The sequence below is a fragment of the Ahaetulla prasina genome, chromosome 1 (assembly GCF_028640845.1).
Source record: "Ahaetulla prasina isolate Xishuangbanna chromosome 1, ASM2864084v1, whole genome shotgun sequence".
NCBI classification, from domain to species: Eukaryota; Metazoa; Chordata; class Lepidosauria; order Squamata; family Colubridae; genus Ahaetulla; species Ahaetulla prasina.
In genome coordinates this window covers 346,835,046-346,848,905 of record NC_080539.1, presented here as the reverse complement: position 1 = coordinate 346,848,905, position 13,860 = coordinate 346,835,046, and the positions used below count along the sequence as shown (strand labels likewise).

At 36.5% G+C, this 13,860-nt stretch overlaps 1 protein-coding gene across 1 annotated transcript in view; it reads left to right on the top strand.

The window, feature by feature from the left end:
• LRRC9 (leucine rich repeat containing 9) overlaps nt 1-13,860 on the top strand; it is a 72,392-nt gene that overhangs the window by 47,251 nt on the left and 11,281 nt on the right. The window contains exons 26-30 of the mRNA XM_058162940.1: nt 221-360; nt 2,241-2,377; nt 4,981-5,198; nt 6,054-6,122; nt 8,085-8,210. Of these exons, the coding sequence (XP_058018923.1) occupies nt 221-360; nt 2,241-2,377; nt 4,981-5,198; nt 6,054-6,122; nt 8,085-8,210 (690 nt within the window). The remainder of the gene's footprint in view (nt 1-220; nt 361-2,240; nt 2,378-4,980; nt 5,199-6,053; nt 6,123-8,084; nt 8,211-13,860) is intronic.

Sequence of the window (13,860 nt, the reverse complement as noted above, 5' to 3'; positions counted from 1 at the left end):
GATGAGGTAGAATCAATTCCTGCTCTTCCTAGCATGTTAATTGGGAAAGGGTGTTTTTGAAGCAGCCATTGCATGTTTAATCAGGGCAGAAATATAAGTCATCGTTATTATCTTTTATACTTAAGTTTCCACATACAGTAGTTAATTGTTAGCCCTACTGCTTATTATCTAAACTGAGAAGAATTAATCCCATTAAGAATTAATCCCATTTTTCATGCAGGTTCTCTGCCTCAATTACAATCACATTGAATCCATTTTCCCAAGACAAAAGCCTTCCAATCACTTAACAAACAGACAGTTGCTACATCAGAAAGTGATGTCCAGTGGATATGGACAGCAAGGGTCTTCAAAAAACAGCAGGTACACAGCCTTAATATTCGTAACAAAATGAAGAGGCAGTTACTTGGAGAGAAGTGAACTCTATCTGGAACTGGAACTAGTCTCCAAGTAAAGCATTTTCCCTCTAGAGTCAACTCTGGGAGAAAAACAATGTTGTGAGTTTGTAACAGGAAATTGCTGAACATAGAATTGGTTAACTGGTCACCCATGAACCCTTCTTCAATTCCATCTGTGTCTTGATAATATTTTTTATTTTACCTTACATGTTTCCTGGAAGGAGGTCTGTGTGATTCATAAGCCAATTGCCAAAACTTTTTTGAGCTCAAAACACTTCCCATTGTTTGAAGCAGTCTGTTTTGATTGTGAAATGATTTTTCAAACTCAGAATGGGTGTTTCAAATTCAAGCCACCTAAGCAAAGTTTGAAAATTGCTAACTGACTTAAAATTTTCATGGTTGGCAGGAGGCTGCAACTGTTGGCTTTATCACTGGCTTGACACTGTACATCTTATTTATTTCTTTTGAATTAATTGATAAATCATGCTGAAAAATGTTTAATCTATTCTTTAATGTTTAAATAAAGTATTAAGCAGATTCTTACTTGAGGAGAGAAGTAAAATAACATCCTAAGACAGTATTTAGTTCATTGCTATGTGGATCACATCTCCAATAAATAAGCAATTGCTGGGATTTCTGTTTTATTTATATTTACCTGCAATTCATTTGCCTGGAAAGGATCCTGGAAAATTGTTGCTAGCTATAGATATTTGAATATGTTTTCTGATCAATGAACTGTTGATGACATGAAAAGTAGTAGAAGTAGTAGTAGTAGTAGTAGTAGTAGTACCAGTAGTAGTGATTTTATTTGTTATTTAGCATGTGATTATAATTAGGTGCAGTACAAATATAAATTCATAAATATTATAACCTGTTGCAGTACATTACACTATCACAGTAAAAATGATTCTCTAAACTAAAACACCCATCACATATAATAACTTCAGCATATGCGCATTCAATTAAAAGGTGAATTTTTTTAAAGAAACAATTTAATCAGGGTGCTAAGGAAAACAGTTTTATTTCTATTTTGTGCTCATGGCCAAGCATAATTAGAGAGGGTAGAAGGAATGGCCTTGAGGGACAGGAGGAAGAGCTGCTACCAAGACAACCTTCAGATAAAAAAGAACTGAATGCAGGGCAGGAAGGTAACCTGAGTGTATGCATTCAAACTTGCAAGGTTCTGTTACTATAACTTTACAGAAAAAGTAGTACTGACATATATGACATTGGATTCCTAGTTTGAAGAGCTGACATAATTTAGTGGCCACTGATTCCAAAGAGCCAAGCTATATAAGAAATGACTCTTAATTGTGACATTGCTATTCTAATTAAGTAGAACCAATTGACCCTGGCCCAGTAATGAAATAAATCATTTTAGGTTATTGCATGACTCATTGCCGGTCTTTCAATCTACTGGATGTGCTAATATCCAGGACATCATATGCCAACAACAGCTATTTTACTGGCATTTTTCAGAAATTCTCATCCAAGGTAAGACTGAGAAAACGTAGTGAAATGGAGAAAGTTCAGAACACATGGCTGGAGATATTGCCAAAATATTGCTTAGAGATCATCATAAACATTTTACAAAACTTAAAACGTAATTTATAGCTATTCCCATTTTGTTTTCCATTTCCTTAAGGAAGAAAATGGATTTCCATGTCATTGCTTAAAGTTCATGTTTAGATTACTGCCTCATTTCGCACAACATAACAGGATGTATTTTCCCATACAATGTTTCAAAAGCCTAGCATAAATCCTGAAAAACTTTGCAGAATTTTATTTCCACATTCAGTTTTTACTAAGCTATTCATTCTGACTGGGACTCTGTTTTTATTTTAGGGATGCAGGAGTCAGTGAAAGTTTGTCTCCAATAATGGAGAGTTTAGAAGTTCTCCATTTGGGCTATAATGGAATTACAAATTTGGTCTTGTTACAGATTAGTAGGCTAAAGAATCTGAAGTTTTTGTTTTTACAGGGTAAGTAACAATAGCAGCTAGTTCAATATTATTATCATGTATTTGTAGTTTCCTTTTGCAGAAAAGTAAAATTCTTATAGGGTGGTACATGGAACAGAATATCCTGAAAAAGACCGTAGCTGTCTAGTACTTTAAAGAAGAACATTATGCATGGCAACAATATATTTCAAATGCCAAATGAAAATGTGATCTCTAACAATAATCCCTAAGGAGGATCACCATTAGATCAAATAATAACATGCTTTATGGGCACCATATCATAAAGCCTACATCAGTAATCCAGATAATGTGTTTCATCAGGTAAGTTCCTTTATGATGCTATTATGGCATAATACCACAAACAGGTTGGGTAGGAAAAAAGCCTATCTCGCCCCCCTTTCTCCTTTTGAAAAATTAGAAATATCTCTCAAAGAAAGAATATTGAAAATGGATGGTTTTAATACTAAATTCAGAAAATACTTCTCCCCCAAAGCCTTAGTGTTATTTTATGCCACGCTCTGATAAAAAAAAAAAAGTTTGCAGAGTTATTAACATAAACAAAACCTGTGAATGGAGGTAAGATTGGAAAAAGTTCTACCTCTTCTGATCCAACTGAATGTAATATAGAATTTTTATGATTGGACCTCCTGCATTCTTTCCTTTGTCAACAGAGGTTCTGAAGAGCGTTAGTGTATGTGTAGATTTTCTATTAGGATTGAGGCGTAAGTCGAGGAACAATTCTTATACATCGTGCTGATTCCACAGTATGAATCTCTTAAAAGCTATTCCCTGTTTTCGCCCCCCACCCTCCCCAGAGCTATTAGCTGATTCGAAGAAGTTTAAGTAGAGACGTGGATGTGAAATGTGCATTACTGCCTTGATCCTCCTGCACCCTTAAAAAGGATGTTGCAGTCATGGACTTCCTACTTCAAGTCCAGTGGTTCTATTCAGTAGTGTGAAAAAACGTATCTTCTTGATAGCCTTTGCCTAGGAAAACATTTCAGTTCTTCCTGCAAATATACATTTGGTATGATTCCATGTGCAAAGGAGATACCAGTTTCTTTGTTGGTTAACCATTTATTAAATTTATGTGGCCTCCCACTTTGTAATATAGAATCTGGGCAGCAAACATGACATAGGAAAAACTCAGACTATAAAGTAAAGAAGAATATATTAAATTTATTAATTAATAAATATTAAAGAGAAAGCCAATTTGGTGTAGGATTAAGGCACCAGCTAGAAACTGGGAAACCATGAATTCTAGTGCAGCCTAGGCACAAAGCTAGATGGATGACCTTGGGCCAATCACTCTTTCAGCTCTAGGAAGCAGGCAATGGTAACCACTTAGAAAATCTTACCAAAAACTGCAGGGATTTGTCTAAGCCAGGGGTGTCAAAATCGTGTTGTCACATTGTCATATGATATATCCCACCTTTCTTCCTTCACTAAAATGGCTGGGCGTGGCCAGCACGTGACGCATCTGGCCTGCAAGTTTGACACCCCTGGTCTAGGCAGCTGCTGACTTGAAGAAAAAGAAAAGAAAAAAGGGAAGGGAGGGAAGGATATGGTATACATGGGTTTAAAATCATATCATATTTGTCTGTTCTCATGACATCATTGGCTTCCCATCATGTAAAACTAACTTGATTAGCTTGGGGTATTAATTGTTAACATATTTCACTAATTCAGTGTTATTGTAACTATAGTTTGTTGATTAAATCATAGTAATTACAATAATTAGAATAATTAGAACGGCAGAAAAAACAATTGGTACCAACCTGCCTTCCATTGAGGACCTATGTACTTCACGAATAAAAAAGAGGGCTGTGAAAATATTTACAAACCCCTCACATCCTGGACATAAACTGTTTCAACTCCTACCCTCAAAACGACACTATAGAGCACTGAACACCAGAACAATTAAGACACAAGAACAGTTTTTTTTGGAAAGCCATCACTCTGCTAAACAAATAATTCCCTCAACACTGTCAAACTAGTTACTAAATCTGCACTACTATTAATCTTCTCATCGTTCCTATCACCCATCTCCTTCCACTATGATGGTATGACTATAACTTTGTTGCTTGTATCCTTAGGATTTATATTGATATTGTTTCCTGATTGCTTATTTGTACCCTATGACTATCATTAAGTGTTGTAAGTGTTGTACCTTGATGAAGGTATCTTTTCTTTTATGTACACTGAGAGCATATGGACGAAGACAAATTCCTTGTGTGTCCAATCACACTTGGCCAATAAACAATTCTATTCTATAACCTGGATTCAGCATAATAAGCCACCAGCTGCTGATTTCATATGACACACTAACTTTGAAACAAACAAATTATGTAGCCCAATGTATTTCACAAAAATATAAGCATGACTCAATTGTAGATCAAATAAATCCCACATTTATTCAGAGATATTTCATAAATAAGAACATTAAGCACCACAATCAATGAAGGCTGCAAGTATCCATTATCAAGATCTGATATTCTGTGGTATGTTTTGGGCTGAGTGAAGGGGATATAACTATTCTGAAATATTTGTCCTTTTAATTATTTTCAGTTGTCCATTTGTCCATTGCATCTTTTCCCTATCCACTTTTGATTTTGGTGTAACAGGAAATGAAATCAGCCATGTTGAAGGGCTCGAAGGCCTGCAGATTTTGCAGGAATTGGTGCTGGATCATAACAAAATTAAAGTTATCAGTGAGAATTCTTTTGCCAGACAGAGCTCCTTGCTGGCTCTTCACCTGGAGGAGAATCGTCTGCGTGAACTCAACAATTTGCTTCCCTTGGGGAAACTACAGAAGCTTTTCCTTGGTCTCAACAGAATTCAGGTACGGTAGGTCTTATACCTCAGCCTTTGCATCCTGAAATCTTCCAAATATATTTAATCTGTAGCTGCTTGAATTTTTGGCCCGCATATCAGCTGAGTCGACATTTTGGAAGCTCTACTCCCAACACATCTGGAGAGCATTAAGAGTGCAGAAGGTTGACTGCAATAGAAAGTGATGTTTTCTTCATTCCTTTATTGCAAAGGAGAGTGAGTCAGCTGGAAATCATAAGACAGAAAAGACTACAACAGAAATCAGAATGTGAGGCCTGAAAAACAGGAAAAAATAATGCATTCTGGATAAAAGATGATATATGGATGCCCCACAAATTGCATCTGGCCCGTCTTTATCCTCTTTTGAGCCTAGTATTGTTTGGCAATAGCACAAATCTTTGGCATCTCTGGGGTTTCTTCGTTATTTTGGTTGAATTGTTGTATCTTAAAACACCTTTATTAGTACATTGCTTCTCTAGTATGCATATACCCATATGCCGTGTTATGTGACTTTGTGGATATATTTTTGACAGAAAATCTATACAGTTCATGGTTAACGATGGTAATTAGAACTAGAAATTCTGATGCTAAGTGATGCAATTATTAAAGCACCATATCATGCAACCATCACTTAGTGATGGCAATTCTGGCAGTCCCCTCTGTTGTCATTAAGCAAGGATTGCAGGTTCTTAGAGCTGGCAGGCAGAAGAGAATGTGTAAGTGGTACTCAAGGTGTGGTGTGAATGTGGTTCTGCTGGAGAAGGCTGCACAGGTGGTCCACAATTACCACTGAATGATTGGTCATTACATGAGGATTACCTGTAAAAACATATTAAACAAAAATTATTTTTTATTTTGGGGGCAGGATTTGGTTGAACTTGAAAAACTTGAATATCTTCCTTGTATTAAAGAACTTTCAATATACGGAAATCCAGTGAGTATACTATTTTGCACAGTAATATCACTTAAGTTTATAGTACCCTTTGTTTCATTTCTCTAAATATTCCTAATTTTTCTATTTAGAAAATGCTGTATTGCATGCTACATTAACATTAAAGCAGCTTTCATTAGTCTACCCACTTGCCATAAACTGTTAAGAATTTACTCAAGTGCAATATCTGAATATGTTGAAGTCTGAGTTGAATGCAAGAAAGCAAAACTGTACGGGGAGTCCTCGATTTACAACAGTTCGCTTGGTAACTGTTCGAAATTACAACAGATTGAAAAAAGTGACTTATGACCATTTTTTACCCTTATGATTGTTGCAGCATCCCCATGATCAAAATTCAGACGCTTGGCAGATAACTTTTATTCATGATGGTTGTAGTGTTCTTGGGTCATGTGACAGGGGTAGGTTCCACTTACCTTTGCTACCGGTTTGCAAGAGGAGTGTACGCATGCGCAGAGCGTCTGTGATGATATCCGGGCGGGTGGGTGGAGCTTCCTGCCGCCATTACTACTGATTCGCAAGAGCCGAACCAAACTGGTAGCAACCCACCACTGCCATGGGATCACCTTTTTGTGACCTTCTGACATGCCAAATCAATGGGGAAGTCAGATTCACTTAACAACCGTGTTATTAACTTAACTCCTACAGCGATTCACTTAGCAACTGTGGCAAGAAAGGTCATAAAATGGGGCAAAACTCTCCTAACATCTGTCTCACTTAAACAACAGAAATTTGAGGACTAATTGTGGTGATAAGTCAAGGACTACCTGTAATAGTCTCCAAATGTCAGAACTGAACCAAAAAAATGCTTCACTGCGTAGGCACATTAATATGTTTATGTATAGCATATTTCTGGTTGTTGCTTTATTTTTTTTACTTAATGTTGTTTTATATTCTGTGGTTTTGAAGTTCTTTTTCTCTATTTTCTGTTTTAATATTCCACTTTGAAATGTGAGCATCATTTGAATATCTTTTTAAGTTGTTTTAAACTTTTTGCTAAACTTTTTGTATAGGCTTTAGGTTAGCCACTTTATAGATTTCATTCAAATTGAGTAATATATGTTAAATAAGACATTGCAGAACTTGAAGTCAGATTTTCAGAGAGAATGAGGTCTACCATTTATTTATTCTTTGTTTGATCCCAAGAGAACCAGTTACTTTAAGAAATTGCAAAGAGATCCTGCATTCATGCACTCCATGCTACAAAGCATGTTTGTGGAATTGAATCTGAGGTATTCACAGCCCCAATAATTCCTATTACTGCTTGATTGCTATATTCAGCTGTTCATTTACACTGGTTTTAGTAGGTTGAGATAAAAATATGCTCTGAAAATTGTTTAATTTTATTTTTAGATTTTTGAGGAATATATTTTGTGCAAAACAAATGCAATTGTCTTGTCATATTCTCTCTTTTCTAATTGCCTTCCTGCTGAACATAACTTTGTGTATGCTTCTCTAGTACTAAGGGGACTCAGTGCTCAACATTACTCTCTTTACCAATATAGCTTCTCTTTTAAAATAAGAACTGCTGCACAACACATTTAAAATGTATGTGATTTGTTATTGTTTTTGTTCTTATAAGGATTGCATGTGTGTCTTTTAAAGTTCTAAAAATAGATTGCCTTTTCAAGAATGTTACATCTGACTTTACCCTGTACTAATGTTGGAGGTGTTAATATTGTTATATCTGTCTTCACTTTCAATTAAGTCAAGGAATTGACTTAAACCTTTGGAAAGGATGTGGACATGGAGAACCTGATGCTTTCATGCAAGGGTGTCAAACTGGCAGCCCGTGGGCCAGATGCATTACTCACAGGCCACACCCAGCCCAGCTCCGCAAAGGCAAAAAAGTTGCAAGATGTCATGTGACGTCATATGACGCAATAGAGTTTGACACCCACACCTTAGTGCCTGGATTAACCTTTTGCATCTCTCTTCCTTTCTTAGGTATCACGCAAGATTTCCCATCGCCCCCTCCTTATATTTCGCTTACCTAACCTTCAGGTTTTGGATGGCGTAACAGTTAGCCCAGAAGAGAGGGCAAGAGCTGAATTCCATTTGCTAGAACAGCAAGTAAAGCATGGTTATTATAATTAAGTTTGGTTTGGGCTGTTACTATTTTGGGAAGGATGAACCAGATTTGATTCTTCCTGTTAAATACTGCCTTTAGAAAGTACTATTCCCCCTTGCTTTTTTCCTTTCTTCTGTCCTTCTGTCCTTCCTTTCTTCATAATTCAGCATACTTTTGACACACAGCATGTGGGTTGCCACGATTCATCAAGAATTTAAAGCTGGCATCATGCCAGATCAGAAATAAGAGTTGCAATTGTCTATTTAACAATACTACTATCTTAAGCTATCTTACTCCAAAGATTATTGTTACCCTCTGGGTCCCAGTTACCTGCTCAGAAATGATCATCATTATATGCTCATTGACCTGAAATAACATTTTCTGATGAGGCTGGCAAGGTCAGCTTATTCTATTTTACTTTCCTGAAGCACTAAATGACTTTGAATGTATATTGTGATTCACTTTTATTTTGAAGGAATCCATACTTGATGGTACCTTGTCACCTAGAGGCAACAAAGTGAGTCCAGCTGTGCTTAATTCACAGAAGGCAAATAAAAATGGAGCGATTTCCAACAGACATAATTGGTGAAGAGAATTAAAAAGCAAGGGAATGGGGTATAAGGTTAAGTGATTGAATGGGTGAGGATTTGGGAAGCAAAGATGTTATTTATTTATTTATTTATCTATCTACTTATCTATCTTATCACATTTGTATATACAACATACATAAGAAAATAATACATAAAAATGTTAAAACCAGTTTAAAATTTAAAAAAAAATCACAAAATGGCAGAAAAGCATGCAGAAAGTAATGAGTAAACCATCATACAACCATGTTAGCCTCTGTTCTATCTTGGGATAAACTTACCACTTTATATGTCCAAATTTTATCTTGGATCTGAAACCTCACAGTTGTTTATAAAAATGTGAATACACCATAGCCTAGGTTTAACCACACTTTATTTTTTCCAATAAATAAATCAAGACGTGTTTGTGTTCCGGTTACATTTTTAGTCCATAATTATGTGTAATGTCTATAGGAACAAGTCAGGGATGGGCTTCAAAAATTTTAGCAAGGGGTTCTCTGCTCGGTTGCTGGGTGGACGTGGCTATAGTGGGCGTGGCCTAGTTGGCCTCTTGAACCATGGTGGAGGGGGGGTTGCCCTCCCTGGCCTCTGGAGGCTTCCCTCGAGCCTCTGGGAGGGCGAAAATTGCCTCCCCAGTAGGCCCGTTTTTCACCCTCCCCAAGTCTCCGCGTGTATCCTGCACTTATCTGCATGCAAAACAGGCTGCGTGGGAACCACGGGGGGAGGGGGGAGCGGGGCCAGCCAGGAATGGGATTTGGGGGTTCTCCGAACTGCACAGAATCTTAGCTAGAGGTTCTCATGAACCCCCAGAAGCACACCACTGGAACAAGTAGCCTAATAACAGCAGAAGTTTGGTGAATTATAATTTGTAAGGGTTCTTGATCCATTGAAAGTCAGTTGTCTTTGACCTCATCAGTATCTGGATTAGAGACCATCTCGGAATTCTGTGGATGAATGCCATCTTGAGTGGCATCATGGAACAAAGATAGAATGTAAACTTATTAAAGCATATAGAATTATACATGCCATGATTCTGCTTAATCACAGACCTCGATGATAATTATGGAACTTCTGAAGGAACTTTATGCTGCATCTCTGCTAAAGTTCAAATTGCAAGCTTTCTGTGTTGCAACTTACAAAGGCATTCCACTTGGCTTGTGGTTGGGACATTTCCTTACTTGTAGCAATTTCCACAAGTCTCCACCCCTGGTTTCTTGCTCTTTTTTCCCCACAGCTGCTGACATAGTAACCAAAGTACAATGAACTTCCGGGCAGCTTTGCAGCTAGTGAGCTGCATTTTTTCCACTTTTCAGCTGCAGAAACATATATTGCACAAGGAAAGGATAGAGATGGGGACAGTCTTAGTGCTTTGTTCAGATGCCACTTTTGATATAACTTTACTGATCAGCTAAAAGGAATACTGATTTGTTTTAGAGAGCCGATACTAAATTCTCATGTTGGCTTTGTGAGGACAGTTACAGTCCATTAGAAGACTAGCTCTGAAGGTTTGGGTATTGTTTGAAATGAGAGTATCTGTATGACAGGTGCCTCAATATCCCGGAGACTTTAGTATCCTTCTCTTTTTTTATGAACCAGCTTTTACATTTTCAGTGATACAGGGGAAAGTGTATTTATAATCCCCAGTCAAGACTGGTAAAATTTTCAATGGAAATAAAATCTAGTACTCTTAGTAGCACTTTACAGTTTCTATTATTAAGAGAAGAATGGATTTGAAAATTGGCAAAATGTTTTATTTTTGCATCTTGACTCTTCAGCTGCAGAATTTTTTCTCCTTAGAATATAATATGAATTATCTAAGTTTGAATATTTATTTTGTATTTCAAATAGAGAAAAGGATATACCTTTTATAAACTGGGCCTTTGACAACCTTGATTTGTGATGCCTTAAGCTCCACTTTTCAATACATGTCATAGGAGGAAAAAATTATACCATTTTTCCAAGAAATGAGGCATGTTTCTCTATGCTGCAATTCCTCACTGAGTTAATGCCCCAAAAGTATGGTGGTGTCACTTGAAGATCCAATGCTCGTTAACTTGATTATTGCCTCCTATAAACTAGTAGTAGTAGTATTATTTTATGATGATGATGATGATGATGATGAAATTTATTTGCCACACATCTCGCAATAAATGCTCTAATTCTAAACTGAAGTCTGTTTTATAAACTGGATACCACTTAAAAACAAATTATAATACAGCTAGGAATAGCATGCAAAGGCTTCCCACTTATTAGTGAGATATTCCGTTTTTCAAAAAGTTTGAATGAGAATCATCTACTTAGCTATAATAGAAGTGAGGCATTTTCTCATTAGGCTGCCATAGTACAAGAAGTTTCTCAGTTTTCTTTGTGAAAAGAAAGTTATTTTTCCCTAAGAGCTTATAGAAAGTTAAGAAGAAAAATATTATTATTTTCTTCAAAATAATTTGGTTTTGGCATGAAATATCAAATGAAATTTTACATGGAGAAAAGCAACTAAATTAGCCCCTTATATAATATCAGTTTTATTTGGTGGGCCAGCTACTTGAAATATTTTAATAAATAATTTAAAAGAAAGAGAGCTTGTTTGGTCTAGTGGTTAAAGGCACCAGGCTACAAACCAGAAGACTAAGTTTTAGTCTTGCCTTAGGCATAAAGATCAGCTGGGTGACTTAGGGCCAGTCACTGTCTCTCTCATATAAGGTTCTGATAACCAGTAATCAATTCCTATCACAACCAAAACAGGCAAACCCTGCATTTGTGGGCAAAACACTAAGAAGAAGAAAAATAAAAGAACTTTTCATTTATTTAATAATTCCCCAATCCATTTCACTCTATCTTATAGCTAGCTAATCTCGAGTGCTTTCTTCCACTGGGAACTAATAACATACACGTATTCAAGTTATGGTTGTGAGTTCCTTTTGTAAAATGGAAATTCTGCTTCTTGGAGAAATAAGAATAGAGTGGCAAAAGGGAGAGCATTATTTCAAAAGGCATCACTTGCCATTTTCAGACTGCTCCACGTATAGGCTGGTGTCACAACGATACCCTCCGTTTGAGTCCCAGTAGCTTCCTCAGACCCCCATCTTGAACCAAATTGTTCTTGCATGCTGCTGTGGCCTTTTTCATTCATTTTATCAGTTTTCTAATCCAGCTTTTTATGAGATATAGGCATAGCCCGCTTCTAACAGAATTTTCAGATTTCAAAAACCTTTTAAAGGGTTTCAGTGACAGAAGGGGAAAATTCTCTTATCCAATTGTTCAAGATAGAGCATGAAGCAGTGGGCTGAACCTGAAGAGAAATTGCTGTCACCTGAAGAAGAAATACTGTCAAAACTTACTGGGGTTAGAACACAGAATTAAGCTGTTAAGTGCTTGCTAATGTTTATAAGGAAAGTGCCAAAACTCAGTGATGTTTTCAATGCAGAAGATTCCAGATTCTGCCCCAACCATCTCCAGGTAGGCTAGAAAAGTCATCATTTGCCTGAAATATCAAGAGAGCTAATGCTAGTCAGGTTAACCAAGACTGAATTAGATGGGTTAAAAATCCAGTTTCCTGATTTTCTTTATAAGTCTCTCTCCTCAGCAGAAACACCTCTGATCAGACCTTCCATCTGCTTGCATGGGACTACTGCCAAAGGCAGACCCCAGCAAATTCACAATTTAAAATAAATTAGGAATTGGAAGGTAACTGAGGTGAAGTAGAGGGAGTACATCCATTTTTGCATAGATATTTTTTCAAGTTGTCTAACAACCTGTTGTGGAGTTGGCTTTTAAACTGATCTAGTTAATTATAAAATATCATATGCTTCACCTCAGAAGAAATAAAAGTATGGGAATTTGTCAGAAAGAGGACAAATTTGCATTGAGACTTAGGACAGAATATTGGAAAATTGGGAAGTGCATTTTTTACACTAAGTACAGAGACAAACTTGCAGTCCTGAGATGAAATCCTATAAGAAAGAAAATATGTTAATCCAAAAATATAGAAACTGGGAGCCTGATCAGATTTTTGAAAATTTGTTAAAAATAATAAAAGTTTATTTTCACTGTTGTGGATTAAAAGTCAGTTTTAAAGGAATATCAGCTGCTTGAAGATATTTGAAATAATTGTCTTAAGTTTTTTTCAGAATGTGAAAAAACACTCAAATAGTCATATACAATGGCACACAAAACAATAACCTCTGATTTTAATAATACTTAAATACTTATTGGAACAAATGCAGTGTACTTTTTTTTTAAAAAAGGTTGCAAAAGACTATCCATAGGAGCTTGATAGATAACTTTATAGAATAGAGACCATCACTAAGAAGACTCCTCTGCATCTAATCCTGGGGAAAAAAAGCTTTGGTTGAGAAATAACAATTATTAGAGTTGTGTTTTTGGACTTCACTTTGAAAGAAGTTCCTAACAAGATATTAATATTTTTTGATCTATTGATCTAATCTATCGATCGATAGATCAATAATCTGTATATCTACATCCATCCTTCATCTATCTATCACACTTAACCATCCATCATAACAAACCATTTTGGCACAAAACAAAGGGAGGGATATACCCTTGAATACCTGAGAGATTATATTACGGTTGCCATTGTATTGCACTGCAGACAGACACAGTTGGAAAGATTACGGGCAGATTCATTGTTTGGGAAATCACTGACAAAATAAGAATTAAATATATTAGACTTCAACAAGATGGGTTTTTAGATTCCTGGTAACTGCCTGGACAGATCCTTGCAGTTTTCTTAGCAAGATTTCAGAAGTGCTTTACCATTGCTGCTTCCTGAGAAAGAATGACTGGCCCAAGATCACTTATTGGCTTCATGCCTAAGGTGGTACTAGAACTCACAATTTCCTAATTTCTAGCTTGATGCTTTAATGACTAGACCAAACTGATGCTCAGTTGAGTATAGTAGAGAAAATAAACCTAATAAACAAAACGGAGACTACATCATGTTCTTTTCCCCCAAAGTCCCCTGCAATCCTAGCTAAACCAAAGAATATAATCCTCCTTACCAGCTTACAGTGTAGCTCAAGGGCAACCCTTACAAGGGAATTGCAAC